General features: G+C 45.0%; 1 protein-coding gene across 1 annotated transcript in view; it reads right to left on the bottom strand.

Moving 5' to 3' along the window:
- Positions 1–14,675: 14,675 nt before the first annotated feature.
- The window catches only part of saxo4 (stabilizer of axonemal microtubules 4), a 14,086-nt gene continuing 7,199 nt past the window's right edge, over positions 14,676–21,562 (bottom strand). The window contains exons 6-8 of the mRNA XM_070440982.1: positions 15,781–15,846; positions 15,307–15,393; positions 14,676–14,714 (exon numbers count right to left, since the gene is read on the bottom strand). Coding sequence (XP_070297083.1) covers positions 14,676–14,714; positions 15,307–15,393; positions 15,781–15,846 — 192 coding nt within the window. The remainder of the gene's footprint in view (positions 14,715–15,306; positions 15,394–15,780; positions 15,847–21,562) is intronic.

Raw genomic sequence — 21,562 nt, 5'->3', positions numbered from 1 at the left:
CTCCCTGTCTGTGTCTCTTCCCAGTCTGTGTCTACTTGTTGTGTGTCACCTGTCTGCTGTCTCTCCCAGTCTGTGTCTCCCTGTCTGTGTCTCTCCAAGTTCTGTGTCTCTCCCAGCTTGTCTAATTGTCTGTTGTGTCTACCTGTCTGATTGTGTCTACTCTGTCTTGTCTTTCCCTGTCTGTATGTCAACCAGTCTGTGTCTCTCCCTGTCTGGTGTCTCCCTGTCTGTGGTCTACCTTTGTCTGTTCTCCCAGTCTGTGTTCTCCCTGTCTGTGTCCACTCCCAAGTCTGGTTTCTACCTGTCTTGTGCTCTCCCTGTCTGTGTGTCTACCATGTTCTGTTGTCTCTCCCAGTCTGTGTCTCTCCCTGTCTTGGTTCTACCTGTCTGTGTGTCTACCTGTCTGTGTCTCTCACAGTCTGGTCTCTCCTGTCTGTGTGTCGTACCTGTCGGTTTTTGTGTCTCCCTGTCTGTGTTTGTCTTACCTGTCTGTCTCTCCCAGTCTGTTGTGTCTACCGTCTGTTGTTGTCTACCTGTCTGTGTCTTCCAGTACTGAGTGTCTACCTTGTTCTGTCTGTGTCTCCCAGTCTGGTGGTGTCTGACCTGTCTGTTGTCTCTCCCAGTCTGTGTGTCACCTGTCTGATGTCTCTCCCTGTCTGTGTGTTCTACCTGTCTGTGTCTCTCCCTGTGTGTCTCCCTTGTCTGTGATGTCTACCTGTCTGTGTGTCTCCCAGTCTGCTGTGTCTCCCTTGTCGGTGTGTCGGACCTGTCTGTGTCTCTCCCAGTCTGTGTCTACCTGCTGTGTCTCTCCCAGTCTGTGCTTCTACCCTGTCTGTTGTTCTCCCTGTTCTGTGTGTTCTCCTGTCGGTGTGTCTACCTGTCTGTGTCTTCTCCAGTGTAACCATTGTCCTGTGGCTTGTGGATGCCCTCCCCCTTGTCCAGCCTGCTCTTAGCTTTCTCCAGCGCTGAAACGTCACAGAAACCTGGAACATATTGTAGCACCTCAGTACAACACCTAGGGGCAAGTTTCCCGGACACAGAGCTACGCCTTTTCCTTGGATTTAAAGCCTCAATGAAGAATCTCTATTGAAAATGCTTTTGGTCGCAGGATAAGGCTTAATCTGTGTCTGGAAAACTAGGCCCGTAAAGACACCTTGTCAAGAGGTTTGGACCTCTAGATGTAAACAGTTTAACTGACAGGTCACAGGGACCACGGCTTCAAGTCCTTGATGAGGACTACCCCCCGAATTCACCACAATATTACAAACTTGACGTTTATCTCATTTACATCTACATGTTAGTCATTTTAGCAGATGCTCTTTTCCAGAGAGACACAGTAAGTTGAGAGCAATACATTTTTATTACATTTCTCATCTCAAGTCCCTCAGGACTAACGTGTTGCCATGACGTCACTGCAATATATTACTACTGACGTTCACCTCAAGTCCCAGACTCAGGGACTAACGTGTTCCGATGACGTCACTTCGCATATGTACTACTACGTTCATGCGAATCCCAGTCAGGACTAACGTGTTGGCCATTGCGTCACTTGCAATATGTACTTACTGACGTTCACCTCTAAGTCCGCAGTCAGGACTAAGTGTTCCATGACGTCATCTGCAATATGTATACTGACGTTCACCTCAAGTCCCGAGTCAGGAACTAACGTGTTACCATGACGTCACTGCAATATTACTACTGACGTCACTTCAAGTCCCAGTCAGACTAACGGTTGGCCTAGTGACGTCACTGCAATATTGTACTACTTGACGATTCACCTCCAAGTTCCCAGTCGGACTAACGTGTTACCATGACGTCACTGCATATGTTACTAACTGAACGTTCACACCTCAAGTCCCAGTCAGGACTAACGTGTTTGCCATGACGTCACTGCAAATATGTACTACTGACTGTTCACCTCAAGTCCCAGTCAGGACTAACTGCTATGCCATGACGTCACTGCAATATGTACTACTGACTGTCACATCTCAAGTCCGTCAGGACTAACGGTTAGCCATGACGTCCTGCAAATTGTACTACTGCCGTTCCACCCAGTCCCAGTCAGGCCTAAGGTTCCATGAACGTCACTGCAATATTACTACTGACGATCACTTCAAGTCCCAGTCAGGACTAACGTGTTAGCCATGACGTCACTGCAATATGTACTACTGAACGTTCATCGTGAAGTGCGGCCAATAAGTCGAGACTAACGTGTTACCAATGACGTCACTGCAATAATGTACTATGACGTTCATTCTGAAGTCCCATCAGGACTAACGTGTTACCATGACGTCACTGCAATATGTACTACTGACGTTTCATCTCAGTCCAGTCAGACTAACCGGTTGCCATGACGTCACTGCAATATGTACTACTGACGTTCACGCTCAAGTCCCAGTCCAGGACTAACGGTGCCATGACGTCACTGCAATATGTATCTACTGACGTTCACCAAGTCCCCAGTCAGGACTAACAGTTGTTCCATGACGTCCACTGCGATATGTACTACTGACGTTCACCTCAAGTCCCAGTCAGGGACTAACGCGTTGTACCATTGACGTCACTTGCAATATGTACTACTGACGTTCACTGCAAAGTCCCAGTCCAGGACTAACCGTGTACCATGACGTCATGTGCAATATGTACTACGACGTTCACTGCAATCCAGTCAGACTAACGTTGTTGCACAATGACGTCACTGCAAATGTACTACTGACGTTCACGCTCAAGTCCCAGTCAGGAACATAAACGTAGTGAATGCCTAGTCCTCACTATGTACTACTGGTTCACCTCAAGTCCAGTCAGGACTAACGTGTTACCATGCACTCACTGGCAATATGTACTACTGACGTTTCATCTCAAGTCCCAGTCAGGACAACGGGTTCCATGACGTCGACTTGCAATATGTACTACTGACGTTCACCTCAAGATCCCAGTCAGGACTAACGTGTTGCCATGACGTACTGCATATGTACTACTGAGTCACGTCTTCAAGTCCCAGTCAGGACTAACGTTGTTGCCCATGACGTCAATGCAATATGTACTACTGACGTTACATCTCAAGGGCTCCAGTCAGGAACTAATGCGTGCCCATTGACGTCACTGCAATATGTACTTACTGACGTTCAACTCAAGTCCCAGTCAGGACTAACGTGTTTGCCACACGTCACTTGCAATATGTACTACTGACGTTCACCTCAAAGGTCCAGTCAGCGACTAAACGTTTACCATGACGTTCACTGGCAATATGTACTACTGACGTTCACCTCAAGTCCCAGTCATGACTAACGTGTTGCATGACGTCACTGCAATATGTAAACTATGACGTCTCTAAGTTCCCAGTTCAGGACTAACGTGTTACGCATGCTCACTGCAATATGGTACTACTGACGTCCATGCTCAAGTCCCGTCAGGACTAAGCGTTTGCCAATGACTCACTTGCAATATGCTACTACTGACGTTCATGCTCAAGTCCCAGTCAGGACTAAACGTGTTAGCCATGACGTCACTCCAATATGTACTACTGACGTTCATCCAAGTCCAGTCAGGACTAACGTTGCCTTACTGACGTCACTGGCAATATGTACTAACTGACGTTCATCTCAAGGTCCCAGTCAGGACTAACGCTGTTGCCATGACGTCACTGCAATATGTATACTGACGTTCATCTCAAGTTCCCAGTCAGGACTAAACGTGTGTGCCATGACGTCACTGCAAATATGTTACTACTGACGTTCACCTCAATCCAGTCAGGACTAACGTGTTGACCATGACCGTCACTGCAATATGTACTACTGACGTCACCTCAAGTCCAAGTCAGACTAACGTGTTACAGACGTCACGCCAAATATGTACTTACTGACGTTTCATCTCAAGTCCCAGTCAGGAACTAACGTGTTACCATGACGTCACTGCAATATGTACTACTGAGACGTCATTACTCAGAGTCCCAGTCAGGACTAACGTAGTTCCATGACGATCCACTTGCAATATTAACTACTGACTTTCATCTCAAGTCCCAGTTCAGGACCTAACGTGTTGCACATGACGTCCACTTGCAATATTACTACTGACGTTTTCACTCCAAGCCCAGTCAGGACTAACGTGTTGCCATGACGTCCACTGCAATTATGTACTACTGACTTTTCACTCTCAAGTCCCAGTCAGGACTAACTTAGCTTGCCATGAGTCACGCAATATTACTACTGACTGTTCACCTCAAGTCCCAGTCAGACTAACGTGTTTGCCAAATGACGTCACTTGCAATATGTACTACTGACGTTCAATCTCAAGCACCAGTCAGGGACTAACTGTTGCTCATGACGTCACTGCAATATTGATACTGACGTTTCATCTAAAGTCCCAGTCAGGAAAACGTTGTCCATGACGTCACTGCCAATATGTACTGACTGACGTTCACCTCAAGTCCCCAGGTCCAGGACTAACGTGTTGCCATTGCGTCACTGCAATATGTTACTTACTGACGTTCACACTGAAGTCCGCATCATGGGACTTAACGTGTAGCCATGACGTACTGGCAAATATGTACTACTGACGTTCATCTGAAGGTCCCATCAGGACTAACGTGTTAGCCATGACTTCACTTGGCAATATTACTACTGACGTCAACTCAAAGTCCAGTCAGGCTAACGTGTTCCATGACGTCACTGCAATCATGTACTACTGAACGTTCACCTCAAGTCCCGTCAGACTACGTTTCCATGACGTCACTGCAATATGTACTACTGACGTTCATCTCAAGTCCCAGGTCAAGGAACTAACACGTGTTTACCATGACGTCACTTGCATTATGTACTACTCGACGTTCACTCAAGTCCCAGTCAGGGACTTAACGCTGTTGCCATGACTCCACTGCAATATGTACTACTGACGTTCATACTCAATTCCCAGTCAGACTAACGCGTTGCCTGACGTCACTGCAATATTGTACTTACTACTTCATCTGAAGTCCCAGTCAGGACTAACGTGTGCCATGACGTCACTGCAATTATGTACTAACTGACGTTCCCTCAAGTCCCAGTCAGGCACAACGTGTGCCATGAGTCACTGCAATATGTACTACTGACTTCAACCTTTCAACAGTCCCAGTCAGGACTAACGTGTTACCATGAACGTCACTGCAATATTACTACTGACGTTCATTCACAGTCCCAGTCAGAACTAACGCGTGCCATGACGTCACTGCAAATATGTACTACTGACGTTCACCTCAAGTCCCAGTCAGGGCACTAACGTGTTACCATGACGTCACTGCAAATATTACTACTGACGTTCACCTCAAGTCCCAGTCAGGAACTAACGTGTTGCCATGACGTCACTGCAATATGTACTACTGACTTTACCTTCAAGTCCCAGTCAGGGACTAACTGTACCATGACGTCACTGCAATAGTACTACTGACGTTCCATGCTCAAGTCCCAGTCAGCTAACGCAGTTGCCATGACTCACTGCAATATTACTACTGACGTTCATCCAGTCCCAGTCAGGACAACGCCGTTCCCATGACGTCACTGCAATATGTACTACTGACGTGCATCTCAAGTCCCAGTCAGACTAACGCGTTGCCATGACGTCACTGCACTGGATGTACTACTGACGTTCACCTCAAGTCCCAGTCAGGACTACGCGTTCCATGACGTCACTGCAATATGTTACTACTGACGTTCACCTCAAGTCCCAGTCAGAACTAACGCTGTTGCCATGACGTCAGCAATATGTACTACTGACGTTCACCTTCAAGTCCCAGTCAGGACTAACGTACCAGGGACGTCACTGCCAATATGTACTACTGACGTTTCATCTCAAGTCCCAGTCACGACTAAACATGTAGTTACCATACGTCACTGCATATGTACTACTGAGTTCACCTCAAGTCCCAGTCAGGACTACGTGTTGCCATGACGTCACGGCAATATGTACTACTGACGTTTCATCTCAAGTCCCAGTCAGGGGACTAACGTGTTGCCATGACGTACTGCAATTATTGCTACTACTGACGTTCATCTCAAAGTCCAGTCAGGACTAACGTGTTGCCATACGTCACTCAATATGTTACTACTGGACGTTCACCTCAAGTCCCAGTCAGGGACTAACGTGTTCCATGACTCACTGCAATATGTACTTACTGCACGTTTCATCTCAATCCAGTCAGGACTAAGGTGCCATGACGCACTGCAATATTGTACTACTGACGTCACCTCAAGTCCCAGTTCAGGACTAACGTGTTTGCCATTACGTCACGGCAATTATGTACTTACTTGACGTTTCATCTCAAAGCCCAGTCATGGACTAACGTGTTGCCATGACGTCACTGCAATATGTACTACTGACGTTCAATCTCAAGTCCCAGTCAGACTACGGTTGCCATGACGTCACTGGCAATACTGTTACTACTGACCGTTCACTCAAGGTCCAGTCAGGACTAAGTGTTGCCATGACTCACTGCAATATTACTACTCACGTTCATTCTGAAAGTCCCAGTCAGGACTAACGTGTTTACCATGACGTCACTTGGCAATATCGTACTACTGACGCTTCATCTGAAAGTCCCAAGTCAGAACTAACTGTTACCAGGACGTCACTGCAATATGTACTACTTGACGTTCACCTCAATCCCAGTCAGGACTAACGATGTTGCCATGACGGTCACTGCAATATTATACTACGTTCACCTTCAAGCCCAGTCAGGACTAACGTGTTACCATGACGTCACTGCAATATGTACTACTGACGTTTCATCTGAAGTCCCCATCAAAGACTAACGTGTTGCCATGACGCTCACTGCAATATGTTACTACTGACGTTCACCTCAAGTCCCAGTCAGGACTAACGTGTTGCCATGACGTACTGCCAATATTACTACTGACGTTCAACCTCAAAGTCCCAGTCAGGACTAACGTGTTACCATGACGTCACTGCAATATGTACTACTGACGTTCATCTCAAGTCCCCAGTCAGGAACAACGTGTTTGCCATGACGTCACTCAATATGTACTACTTGACGTTCCACCTCAAGTCCCAGTCAGGATAACGGTTTGCAATGACGTCACTGCAATAGTACTACTGGACGTTCACCTCAAGTCCCCAGTCAGGACTAACGTTTGCCATTGACGGTCAACTGCATATGTACTACTGACGCTTCCCTCAGAAGTTCCCATTCAGGAACCTAATGCGTTTGCATGACGTCACTGCAAAATGCTACTACTGACGTTCATCTCAAGTCCCAGTCAGGACTAACGCGTTGCCATTGAACGTCACTGCAATATGTACTACTGACGTTCACCTCAAGTCCCAGTCAGGAACTAACGCGTTACCATGACGTCACTGCAATATGTACTACTGACGTTCACCTCAAGCCCAGCAGGACTAACGTTTTGCCATGACGTCACTGCAATATGTAACTACTGACGTTCACCTCAAGTCCCCATCAGGACTAACGTCTGTTACCATGACGTCACTGACAATATGTACTTACTGACGTTCAATCTCAAGTCCCCATCACGACTAACGTGTTACCATGACGTCACTGCCAATATGTACTACTGAAACGAGGCTCATCTCAAGTCCCAGACAGGACTAACGCGTTGCCATGACTCACTTGCAATATTACTACTGACGTTCACCTCAAGTCCAGTCAGGACTAACGTGTTGCCATTAGACGTCACTGCAATATGTACTAACTGACGTTCACCTTCAAGTCCCAGTCAGGACTAACGTGATTGCCATTGACGTCACTGCCAATATGTACTACATGACGTTCACCTTCCAACGTCCCAGTCAGGACTAACGTTTACCATTGACGCGTCACTGCAATATGTTACTACTGACGTCATTCTCAAGTCCAGTCAGACTAACGATGTTACCATGACTGTCACCTGCAATATGTACTACGAGTTCACCTCAAGTCCCCAGTCAGGAAGACTAACGTGTTGCCATGACGTCATGCAATATTTTAACTACTGACGTTCATCTCAAGTCCCAGTCAGGACTAACGTGTTGCCATGACGTCACTGCACTATGTACTACTGACGTTCACCTCAAGTCCCAGGGCAGACTAACGTGTTGCCATGACGTCACTTGCAAATGTACTTACTGACGTTCATCTCAAGTCCCAGTCAGGCTAACGTGTTGCCAATGACGTCACTTGCAATATTGTACTACTACGTTCACCTCAAGTCCCCAGTCAGACTAAACGTGTTGCCATGACGTCACTGCAATAGTACTAACTGACGTTCATCTCAAGTCCCAGTCAGACTAACGTGTTGCCATGACGTCACATGCATATGTACTACTGACGTTCATCTTCAAGTCCCAAGTCAGGACTAACGTCTTCCATGACGTCACTGCAATATGCTTACTTACTGACGTTCACCTCAAGTCCCAGTCAGGACTAACGTGTTGCCATGACGTCACTGCAATATGTACTACTGACGTTCACCTCAAGTCCCAGTCAGGACTAACGTTTACCCATACGCACTGCAATATGTACTACTGACGTTCACCTCAAGTCCCAGTTCAGACCTAACGTGTTGCCATGACGTCACTGCAATATGTACTACTGACTTTCATCTGAAGTCCCAGTCAGGACAACGTAGTTGCCATTGACGTCACTGCAATATGTACTAACTTGACGTTCACCTCAAGTCCATCCAGGATTAACGTCGTTGCCATGACGTCAACTGCAAACTGTAACTACTTGACGTTCATCTCAAGTCCCAGTCAGGACTAACGTGTTGCCATGACGTCACTGCAATATGTTACTACTGACGTTCACCTCAAGTCCCACAGTCAGGACTAACGTGTTACCATGACGTCACTGCAATATGCTAACTACTGACGTTCACCTCAAGTCCCAGTCAGGACTAACGTGTTGCCATGAACGTCACTGCAATTATTTGACTACTACGGTCATCTCAAGTCCCAGTCAGACTAACGTCGTTGCCATGACGGGCACTGCAATATGCTACTACTGACGTTCACCTCAAGTCCCAGTCAGGACTAACGTGTTTACCATGACGTCACTGCAATATGTACTACGACGTTCACCTTCAGTCCCAGTCAGGGACTAACTGTTGCCATGACGTCACTGCAATATGTACCCTTACTGACGTTTCACCTCAAGCCCAGCAGGACTAACGTGTTCGCCATACGGTCACTGCAATACTGTACTACTGACGTTCATCTCAAGTCCCAGTCAGGACTAACGTTGTGCCATGACGTCACTGCCAATATGTACTACTGACGTTCATTCTCAAGTCCACATCAGGATAAACGGTGGTTGCCATGACTCACTGCAATATGTACTTATGACGTTCATCTAAGTTCCCAGTCAGGACTAACGTGTTGCATGACGTCACTGCAATATGTACTACTGACGTTTCCCTCCAAGTCCCAGTCAGGACTAACGCGTTGCCATGACGTCACTGCAATAGTACTACTGACCTTCACCCTCAAGTCCCAGTCAGGACTAACGCGTTGCCATGACGTCACTGCAATATGCTACACTGACGTTCAAATCTGAAGTCCCAGTCAGACTTAACCGTTCCCATGACTGTTCACTGCAATATGTTACTTACTGACGTTCATCTGAAAAGGTCCCGTTCAGCGACTAACGATAGTTGCCATGACGTTTTCATGCAATATGTACTACTTGACGTTCACCCAAGTCCCAGTCAGGACTAACGTGTGCCATGACGGTCACTGCAATAAATGTAACTACTGACGTTCACCTCAAGTCCCGTCAGGACTAACGTGTGCCATGACGCACTGCAATATGTTACTACTGACGTTCACCTCAAGTCCCATCAGGACTAACTAGTTGCCATGAGTCACTGCAAATATTGTACTACTGACGTTCATCTCAAGTCCCAGTTCAGGACTAAGTGTTACATGGACGTCACATGCAATATGTACTACTGACGTTCACCTCAAGTCCCAGTCAGGCTAAACGTGTTGCCATGCCGGTCACTCAATAGCTACTACTGACGTTCACCTCAAGTTCCCAGTCAGGACTAACCGTTGCCATGACGTCACTGCCAATATGTACTACTGACGTTCACCTCAAGTCCCTTATGTTTTAATTAAACACCCAAAACAATAATGAAAAATTAATACACATACAACCATAAGACATTTGACAAGATGATGTAAATAAAAAGAGCTACCTACTTGGACTGGTAGTGCGTGCGGACGCGTTGAGGGGGTCAGACGGTGGTGCTGAAAGGCTTTTCAGATTTGGTGAGTTGAGGATGAATCCTGAACGCTCCTGCGAAACCAAAACTAAAGGTAACACCTTACCCTGCCAGTAACTAACGCAACACTTTTACCCTGAACAGTAACTAACGGACCATGTTACCCTGCAGTAACTAATACGGTACACTTATATGACAACTTAAGAACACTACTCAGTAACTAACCGGTAACACTTTTACCCTGCCACAGAACTAACGAACACTTTACCCTACAGACTAGTCTCCCACAGTAACTAACGGTAACTTTACCTCCTGTTTAACTACCCTGACAGTAACTAACCGGTAACACTTTTACCCTGTTCGTATAATGCTTTAGAAAATGTTATAGCATTGTACGAGCCCTTTCATAATGTGTCTTATTAGAGGCGTAAGTGATATAGCATCTCTAACCTTCATCCCAATCAATTTCTCGTCAGGCAGGTGAGCGTGATCTTCTGAGTCCCAGAGCCAGGTAACCACAGAGGCCTAGAGGTAATACACAGGAAGTGACATCATACAGTATAACAGAGCAGCTTAGAGGTAATACACAGGAAGTAAAGTCGTTTCCAGTATAAGACATTGGCCAGTTGAGGAGCTTCCACATTTAAAAGTATCGACTGTGTGGGGATTCCTATGGATCAGTCAGCATAGCATAGCATAGTGGGGTCTATATCTTCACTACTGGGAATCAGTCTCTATAGTGGGTCCTGTATATCGTCTATGGGAATCCAGTCTTCTATAGTGGGGTCTATATCTTCCTTGGGATCAGTCTATCTATAGTGGGTCTATTATCCTCCTATGGGATCAGTCTTTCTTAGTGGGTCATATATCTTCCTAGGGATCAGTCTTCCTATAGTGTGGTCTATATCTTCTATGGACAGTTCTTCTATAGTGTTATATCTTCCTATGGGATCAAGTCTTTCTATAGTGGGTCTATATCGTCCTATGGGATCAGTCTTCTATAGTGGGTCTATAATCGTATTCCTTATGGATCAGTCTTCTATAGTGGGTCTATACTTTCCTATGGGATCAAGTCTTCTATATAAGTGGCGTCCTATATTTCCTATTGGGATCAGTCTCTATAGTGGGTCTATATCTTCCCTATGGAATCAGTTCTTCTATAGTGGTCTATTATCTTCCTATGGGATCATCTTTATAAGTGGTCTATACTCTTCCTATGGGATCAAGTACTTCTATAGTGGGTTCTATATCTTCCTATGGATCAGTCTTCTATAGTGGGTCTATATCTTCCTAATGGGTCAGTCTTCTATAGTGGTCTATATTTTCCTATGGATCAGTCCCTTCTTTAAGTGGGGTCTAATATTTTCTTTCCTATGGGATCAGTCTTCTATAGTGGGTCTATATCTTCCCTATGGGATCAAGTCTTCTGGATAGTGGTCTGATATTTCTATGGGATCAATCTTCTATAGTGGGTCTTATCTTCCGCATGGGAATCAGTCTTACTATAGTTGCGCTATATCTTCCTATGGATCGAGCTTTCTATAGTGGGTCTATTATCTTCCTTGGGAATCAGTCAGCACGTCTTCCAAGTGGGTCCTATATCTTCCTATGGGATCAGTCTTCTATAGTGGTCCTATATCTTCCTATGGAATCAGTCTTCTATAGTGGGTCTATATCTCCTATGGGATCAGTCAGCATCGTCTTCCATAGTGGGTCTATTATCTTCCATATGGGATCAGTCTCTATTAGTTTTGGTCTAATATCTTCCTATGGAATCAGTCTTCTATAGGTGGGTCCTTATATCTTCCTATGGGATCAGTCTCTCTATAGTGGGTTTATATCTTCCCTAATGGAATCAGTCTTCTTATAGTGGGTCTATATCTTCCTATGGATCAGTCTTCTATAGTTGGTCTATATCTTCCTATGGAACACAGTCTTCTATAGTGGGTCTATATCTTCGCCTATGCGATCAGTCTTCTCAAGTGGTTATATCTTCCTATGGGATCAGTTCGTTCTATAGTGGTGCTATATCTTCCTCTTGGAAGATCAAGTCTTCTAATAGTGGGTCTATATCGTCCTATGGGATCAGTCTTCTATAGTGGTCTATATCTTTCCTATGGCGATCAGTCTTCCTATAGTTGGGTCTATATCTTCCTATGGGATCAGTCTTTCTATTGTGGGTCTATATCTTCCTCATGGAATCATCTTCTATAGTGGTCTATATCTTCTATGGGATCAGTCTTCTATAGTGGGTCTATATCTTTCCTATGGGATTCAGTCTTCTATAGTGGGTCTATATCTTCCTATGGGTGCCAGTCTTCTATAGTGGGTCTATATCTTCCTATGGGATCAGTCTTCCTTCAAAACTGGTTGGTTTGGTAAACCAAAGGCTAGTGGCAGGATTCAATCAGATCCACTTTAGCAGACTCCGCATAGCAGGCAGAGTACAGCAGAAGTACAGTTCAGCAGTGGAGTACAGTAGATACAGTAGAGTGCAGTACAGTAGAGTACAAGTGGAGGTACAAGTAGAATAGCAGTTAGAGTGCAGTAAGTGAGAGTACAGTGGAGTACATTAGAATACAGTAGAGTACAGTACAGTAGAGTAAGCTGGAGTACAGTAGAATACTAAGTACAGTGCAGACGTACAGTAGAGTTTACAGTCCAGTAGCATACAGTTAACAATATAGTACAGCACGAGTGAATAGTCGTATAGTTTTGGCCCAAATAGACATCAAGTTTTTTGTCTCTGAAGGTTGAGCCGCCTCTTACTGGCTAGTAATCATCTGAATCACAGGAGGCTGGTGAGGATGGGCTCCCGGTAACGACTGGAGAGGAGTCCTGAATCACAGGAGGCTGGGGGAGGATGGGCTGCCGTACGACTGGAGGAGGAATCTGGAATCACAGGAGGCTGGTGGAGGATGGGCTGCCTGCGGTAACGATCTGGAGAGTGGAATCTGAATCACAGGAAGCTGTGGAGGATGGGCTGCCGTAACGACTGGAGAAGGAGTCCGTGTCACAGGAGGCTGGTGGAGGGATGGGCTGGCCCGGTAATGACTGGGAGAGAGTCTGGAATCACAGGAGGCTGGTGGAGGATGGGTGCCCGTAACGACTGGAAGGAATCTGAATCACAGGAGGGCTGTGTGGAGGATGGGCTGCGCGTACGACTGAGAGAGGAATCTGAATCACAGGAGGCTTGGTGGAGGATGGGCGGGTGGTGTAACGGACTGGGAGAGGATCTGAATCACAGGAGGCTGTGTGAGGATGGGCTGCGGGTAACGACTGCGAGGGAATCTGAATCACGGAGGCTCGGTGGAGGATGGGCTGCAGGTAACGACTGGAGAGGATCTGAACACAGAGGCTGGTTTGAAGGATGGGGCTGCCGGTAACCGACTGGAGAAGGAGTCCGTGTCACAGGAGGCTTGGGGAGATGGGCTGCCGTAACGGACTGGAGAGGAGTCTGAAGCACAGGAGGCTGGTGGAGGATGGGCTGCCGTAAGACTGGGAGAGGAGTCTGATCACAGGAGGCTGGTGGAGGATGGGCTGCCGGTTAACAGACTGAGAGGAGTCCGTGTGTCACAGGGGCTAGAGGGCTGCCGGTAACGACTGGAGAGGAGTCTGAATCAAGGAGGCTGCGTGGAGGATGGCCTGGCGGTAACGACTGGAGGAGGGACTCGTGAATCACAGGAGGCTGGTGGTAGCATGGGCTGCCGGTAAGACTGGAGAGAATCTGGAATCACGGAGAGCTGGTGGAGGATGGGCTGGTTGTAGGTGGGCTGGTGGAGGATGGGCTGCCGGTAACGACTGGAGTTAGGAGTCTGAATCACAGGAGGGCTGGTGGGAGGATGGGCTGCCTGGTAACGACTGGGAGAGGAGTCTGATTCAGCAGGAGGCTTGATGGGAGGATGGGCTGCCGGTAACGACTGGAGATGGAGTCCGTAGCTCACAGTCGAGCGCTTGGTGGAGATGGGCTGGCGGTAACCGACTGGGAGCACGGGAATCTGAAATCACAGAGCAGGCTGGATGGGAGGATGGGCTGGCGATACGACTGCGAGAGGAATCTGAATCACCCAGAGGCTGGTGGAGGATGGGCTGGTGGAGGATGGGCTGCGTGAGGACTGGGGCTGGTGGAGGATGGGCTGGTGGAGGATGGGCTGTGGAGGATGGGCTTGACCCCGGGTAAACGACTGGAGAGGAGTCCGTTCCGGAAGTCCGTCGCCGTCGCTCTGTTTCAACATTATTATGAGCCGTCCTCCCAGTCAGCAGCCGCCACTGTCAATGTTCTACCCTATTTCCACAAGCGTGTACTTTGTCACGACCCCAACACGATGGTTCTCTGTTAGCTTCAGTGTGTAAGAGCGCGGGTACGTTCAACTTAGAATAGAGATCGCCTCTTGGCGTTGCCCCGTGCTGTACAGGCCCCATCTGGGCACAGACAGCAAAGAAGAGACCTCTATATATCGCGTGTTATGACCGCTTCAGTTCCCGTGCTGTCACAGGCCCCATCTGGGCACAGACACAAAGAAGAGACCTCTATATATCGGTTATGACCGCTTCAGTTTGGACAATTTGGAAGTATTAATCCCCATAGCTAGTACATGACATCCTGCAAACATATCTTTTAGTCCCAAATCCATACTTAACATATTTATATATATATTTATAGATATACAGTACCAGTCAAAAGTTTGGACAACTTTTGTGCCAGCGAGGACATAAGGAAGTAGTCGAGACGACCAGCTTGATTAAACCTCCTCCGTGTATATCTCACTAGGTCAGGATATTAAACCTCCTCCATGTATATCTCACTAGGTCAGGATATTAAACCTCCTCCATGTATATCTCACTAGGTCAGGATATTAAATCTCCTCCATGTATATCTCACTAGGTGATTGAGTGTCCATATAGCCAAATACCATGGTATTTGCACTACTACTGAGTAGATCTCCCATTGTTCTCCACTATTCCACCTGCTAAAACCTCCCCACATCCCAATGTGGATTGTCGTCCCAGTGACTGGCAGACCCTGTCCACCAGTATCCCAGGGCCTGTGAGTATTTAGTTTTTTACATTGAGAGAGATCGTCTACAGTACACACTAGACAGGCCAGAGGGTCCACGGTGTCCCTGGTGAAGCCTGTTTCTCTGGGGCCTCTACTGACCAGCCTGGGGAGCATCTCAGAGCCCTGGAACACACAGAATAGATCTTGATTATTGTGCCAAAAGACATTTTTATTTTGTCCTCTGCTCTGAAACCCACAGACACACAAAACAAAAAAGACAACTCACAAAACAAAAAGACAACTCCCAAAACAAAAAGACAAATCACAAAACAAAAAGACAAACCACAAAACAAAAAGACAAATCACAAAACAAAAAGACAAACCACAAAACAAAAAGACAAACCACAAAACAAAAAGACAAACCACAAAACAAAAAGACAAACCACAAACACACATTCATCCTCTAATAATAGAAGAGATGGTTTTACAAGAGACGGACGTATATTCTAATCTACTGTGACATATCGGCAGATAGAGAACAAGGACAAATAAAAACACGTTAGAGCCAACCTGAAGAAAGGATATTGGCAGGAAGTCATCTCTCATCACAGAGTTCTCAGTCCTCCTAGGATTGACCTAATAACACACACACACACACACACACACACACACACACACACACACACACACACACACACACACACACACACACACACACACACACACACACACACACACACAAACACACACACACACACACACACACACACACACACACACACACACACACATTTTAATAACAGGAACAAAGACACAACGAAGATGAAAAATGATCAGCCGTGTGGTTACGTTGATATAATACAACATAAAAACAAAATGGAGGATGAACGAGGTGCTACGTAAAGTTGTTTACTTCCCATTGGACGCGTCCCAAAAGGCACCCTATTCTCTGRATAGTGAATGACTTCTGACCAAATCCCTAGGGGTCCTYGTCAACAGTAGTGCACTAAGTAGGGAACAGGGAGCCATTTTGGGACGCGGCCGTGATGTTTACCRTTTAGTTGGGACGCAGACTGCTTAGCCTTGGGGTTAAGTGACTGCTCATGCTAAAGTGGGATAACGTCAACCTCAGGGTTAGCACAGACTTTTTTTCAGGGCATGAATATCACAGAATTACGCTGTCACTTAATTTGAATATTCTACTCCAGTTCCTGTTTGATTTGTTTTAATGAACAGATTAACAATTTCTTCTTAGGCACAGTAAAACCGTCCGTGTCCTGGTCAGTTTTGGTGTTGATGTGGTGTTACTATGACTACTACTATGGCTGAATACCAGCTGGTGTTGCTTTGAAACTCTTGTTAAAGAAATACTGTTCTTCCATCAGGGTGTCAAACTGGACAGTTTCTAGTAAGTGTTGATTATTCAGTGTAACATTTCTCGTGTTGAATCAGGTGTTAAATTAAATCTGTAAGTGTTAAATTAACAATTTTGTTTATAAAAGAACCCCAGTGTAGATTTTAATAACCAGTGTAAAACCAAAACCACACCCWAKATTGTCATATTTCCCAGCATGCTCTATTGCAGTTTGATTTTTAGAATTGTTTGTTTCAATATCTATGTTTATTTGCATGTACATTGATTGATTAATAATCTGACGCTACTCGAATATCAAATAACATACATTTTTTATAAACTAATCCAATCTGTTATATGGATTTATTGCACCCGTTACTGAAATGGTTGTCCAGTTTAGTCTCAAATCTTAGTCTCCACGACACAGCGATCATTCTGAATGCAGATTAAGGGTGAATAAAAATGTGAAATGTTGGATATCTCCATTCTACCTGCATTCCAATAGCACAACACTTTGCAAACCAGAATAATCTTATTTGAATGACATATTCACCTAGGATCTCACTTGGTGAAGGCCACAGGACTGAAAATGGATGAACGTAACAGCCATACAATGGAGATAATACAAGACAAGTACTGGAAACCAAGCCTGGTATTCATAGCTGACTTTGAAAAGGCCTTTGATAAAGTAAGACTGGAATTGATATATAAATGCCTGGACTATTTTACATTTTTGGAGAATTTCTTATACAGTGGCAAGAAAAAGTATGTGAACCCTTTAGAATTACCTGGACACCTGCATTAATTGGTCATCAAATGTGATCTGATCTTCATCTAGGTCACAACAACAGACAAACACAGTCTGCTTAAACTAATYACACASAAATTATTGTATTTTTATTGTCTATATMGAATACGTTGTTTAAAATGTCAAGAGGAGTAAAACATGGTTGTTCACTATCGGCATATCTATACTTTATTATTTTGTATCTATTTCTTTATCGCCATCGAAATGTTAGCTATTAAAATCATAATAATAATAATTTAAAAGGGATTAGAAATGAAGGGCTTAAAAACATAGGTGTCATTGTACGCTGATGATTCACGTTTTCTTCTAAATCCACAATTTGGATCCACAGCCTCATAGAGGATCTAGATCATTTTCCTGACCTCTCTGGATTAAAATCTAGTTATGTTAAGTGTTCTATATTACGTATTAGATGACAAAAAAAAAAAAGTACTTTCACATTACCATGTAGTTTACCAATAAAACGTTCTGATAGTGCAGTGAAAATACTCTGTATTCATATTCYAAATAAATAAATAATCTCACTACAATACATTTTGGGCTCCCGAGTGGCGGAGCGGTCAAAGACACTGCATCTCAGTACAAGAGGCGTCACTACAGTCCCCGGTTCGATTCCAGGCTGTATCACATCCGGCCGGAAATTGGGAGTCCCATATGGCAGGGCACAATTGGCCCAGCGTCGTCCGGGTTTGGCCGGGGGTAGGCCATCATTGTAAATAAGAATTTGTTKTTAACTGACTTTCCTAGTTAAATAAAGGTTCAATTAATAATAAATAAAAAAATTGAATGTTAGTCAAATTAGATAAGATTTTGCTACTGGAAAAATCACCCTGATAGTTTAACATCTCTTCCAGCTCACACCCTCAAACACCTAGATCCCTGAATGCAGCTCACTCTCCAGATCCCAGTCACCTGAATTCTGATCACCTGTTCACACACCTGTATGTCATTATCACACACTATTTAGTTCAGTTTTCTTTGCAGCCTCACTGGTGAGGTATTGTTTGTTTTGTGATACACTTCTATTCAGAGCTCTGTTTTTGCAGTAATTTAATCTCCTGTATATTAATCCTCCCCTGCCTCACTAACGACGCCTATTCCCTGCCTGTACTTTAGCCTATCGGATTTCCTGTTATCAACCTATTGCCTGATCTCCTGGACTACGTTACTAGCCTTCTCCCTGCCTGTACTGTTTCCTTTGGACCCCCAGACCTTCTGCCTGCCCCTGGACCCAGCTACCTGCCTCCTCCTGTGTATGGCCTGCCCCTGGACCCAGCTACCTGCCTCCTCCTGTGTATGACTTCTGCCGCTGGACCCCAGCTACCTGCCTCTCTCGTATGACCTTCTGCTGCCCCTGGACCCAGCTACCTGCCTCCTCCTGGGTATGACCTTCTGCCTGCCCCTGGACCCAGCTACCTGCCTCCTCTGGTATGACCTTCTGCCTGCCCTGGACCCACCTACCTGCCTCTCTCTGTGTATGACCTTCTGCCCTGCCCCTGGACCCAGCCTACCTGCCTCTCCTGTGTATGACCTTCTGCCTGCCCCTGGACCCAGCTACCTGCCTCCTCCTGTGTATGACCTTCTGCTGCCCCTGGACCCAGCTACCTGCCTCCTCCTGTGGTCTTGTTACTAATGAACACCTACTGTGCCCTGTGCTTGAAACCAGCTCTGTCTCCCCTCGTGTTCATTACAGATTCATTCTTTCATATCTTTACCTATTACTTATGGCCCTGCCTACACCTAAACACTGTTTTTTTTTATATTTATTATCTGAGCAAAGAATATTCAATTTTATTTGGAATGGCAAACCAGACAAAATTAAATGGGCCTATTCGTATAATGATTTGGAGAGCAAAAATGATTAGGTATTAATGCATTAGACCTAAAGACTTCAATCATAAAGCTATACTTCAAATAAAATGTTTTTGTCACATGCGCCGAATACAACAGATTTAGTAGACCTCACAGTGAATGCTGAATACAACAGGTTTAGTAGACCTCACAGTGAAATGCTGAATACAACAGGTGTAGTAAGAACCTTCACAGTGAAATGCTGAATACAACAGGTGTAGTAGACCTTACAGTGAAATGCTGAATACAACAGGTGTAGTAGACCTCACAGTAAATGCTGAATACAACAGGTGCAGTAGACCTCACAGTGAAATGCTGAATACAACAGGTGTAGTAGACTTACAGTGAAATGCTGAATACAACAGGTGTAGTAAGACCTCACAGTGAAATGCTGAATACAACAGGTGTAGTAGACCTTACCAGTGAAATGTTGAATACAACAGGTGTAGTAGACCTGACAGTGAAATGCTGAATACAACAGTGTAGTAGAACCTGACAGTGAATGCTGAATACAACAGGTGAGTAAGACCTGACAGTGAATGCTGAATACAACAGGTGTAGTAGACCTGACAGTGAATATGCTGATATAAAAGGTGTAGTAGACCTTACAGTGAAATGCTGAAATAAAACAGGTGTAGTAGACCTTACAGTGAAATGCTGAATACAACAGGTGTTAGTAGACCTCACAGTGAAATGCCGAATACAACAGGTGCAGTAGAACCTTACAGTGAAATGCCGAATACAACAGGTGTAGTAGACGCTTACAGTGAAATGCCGAATACAACAGGTGTAGTAGACCTCACAGTGAAATGCTGAATACAACAGGTGTAGTAGACCTCACAGTGAAATGCTGAATACAACAGGTGGTAGTAGACCTCACAGTGAAATGCTGAATACAACAGGTGTAGTAGACCTCACAGTGATAAATGCTGAATACAAGGTGCCAGTAGACCTCACAGTGAATGCGAATACAACAGGTGTAGTAGCTAACCAAAAAGTTGGACAGTGCCGTGAATACAACAGGTGTAGTAGACCTCACAAGTGAAATGCTGAATACAACAGGTGTAGTAGACCTCACAGTGAAAATGCTGAATACAACAGGTGCAGTAGACCTCACAGTGAAATGCTGAAAAAGTAGTCTAGAGCCTTACAGTGAAATGCTGAATACAACAGGTTTAGTAGACCTCACAGTGAAATGCTGAATACAACAGTGTAGTAGACTTACAGTGAAATGCTGAATACAACAGGTGTTAGTAGACTTACAGTAAATGCTGAATACAACAGGTGTAGTAGACCTTACAGTGAAATGCTGAAGTACAACAGGTGTAGTAGACCTACAGTGAAATGCTGATACAACAGGTGAGACTTATAGTAATGCTTACTTACAAGCCTTAACAACAATGCAGTTTCAAGAAAAATACCTAAAAAAAACAAGTAAAAGATAAGAATAACAAATTAAAGAGCAGCAGTAAAACAATAGCAGGACTATATACAGTATAGAGATACTCTGAATGATCGGTTATGAAAAGCCAACTGACATTTATCCTGAGGTGCTGACTGTTTGCCCCTCTACAACCACTGTGATTATTATTATCTGACCCTGCTGGTCATCTATGAACATTTAAACATCTTGGCCATGTTCTGTTATAATCTCCACCCGGCACAAGCCAGAAGAGGACTGGCCACCGCCTCATAGCCTGGTTCCTCTCTAGGTTTCTTCCTAGGTTTTTGGCCTTTCTAGGCAGTTTTTCCTAGCCACAGTGCTTCTACACCTGCATTGCTTGCTGTTTGGGGGTTTTTAGGCTGGGTTTCCTGTACAGCACTTTGAGATATCAGCTGATGTAGAGAAGGGCTATTATAAAAACATTTGATTTGATTGGTTTGATGCACCTGAGCTCATTTTGAGTCTCATAGCAAAGGGTCTGAAATACTCTGAATACTCCTGAATACTGCTGAATACTCTGAAATACTCTGAATACTCTGTACACATTTCGCTTTGTCATTATGGGGTGTAGATGTTTTTTTTATTAAATCCATTTCATAGCATAACAAAATGGGGAAAAAGTGAATGGGTTCTGAAATCCTTTGCTGTGAAAGGTAACTTGAACAATGAGTTAGTGTACATTTGAATGCCACCGGCGTTGAGAAGTAATCGTGTTAAAAGGGCAACACTTTGAAAAGTGTAAATTCAACACTTTCTCTTGGTTCACTTCAAACACACTTCAAAAGTGTGAAATTGAACACCATCAGTGTTTACTGAGGGTAAAATTCGGTGAGTTCTGGGCTAGGAATATGCTGTGTGAAAAATGGCACCCTATTGCTCTACATAGTGCACTATA

Source organism: Salvelinus sp. IW2-2015, unplaced genomic scaffold (genome assembly GCF_002910315.2).
Source record: "Salvelinus sp. IW2-2015 unplaced genomic scaffold, ASM291031v2 Un_scaffold3291, whole genome shotgun sequence".
NCBI lineage: Eukaryota > Metazoa > Chordata > Actinopteri > Salmoniformes > Salmonidae > Salvelinus > Salvelinus sp. IW2-2015.
The sequence above is the reverse complement of the archived record's forward strand: the minus strand, read 5'-3'. Positions and strand labels throughout refer to the sequence as shown.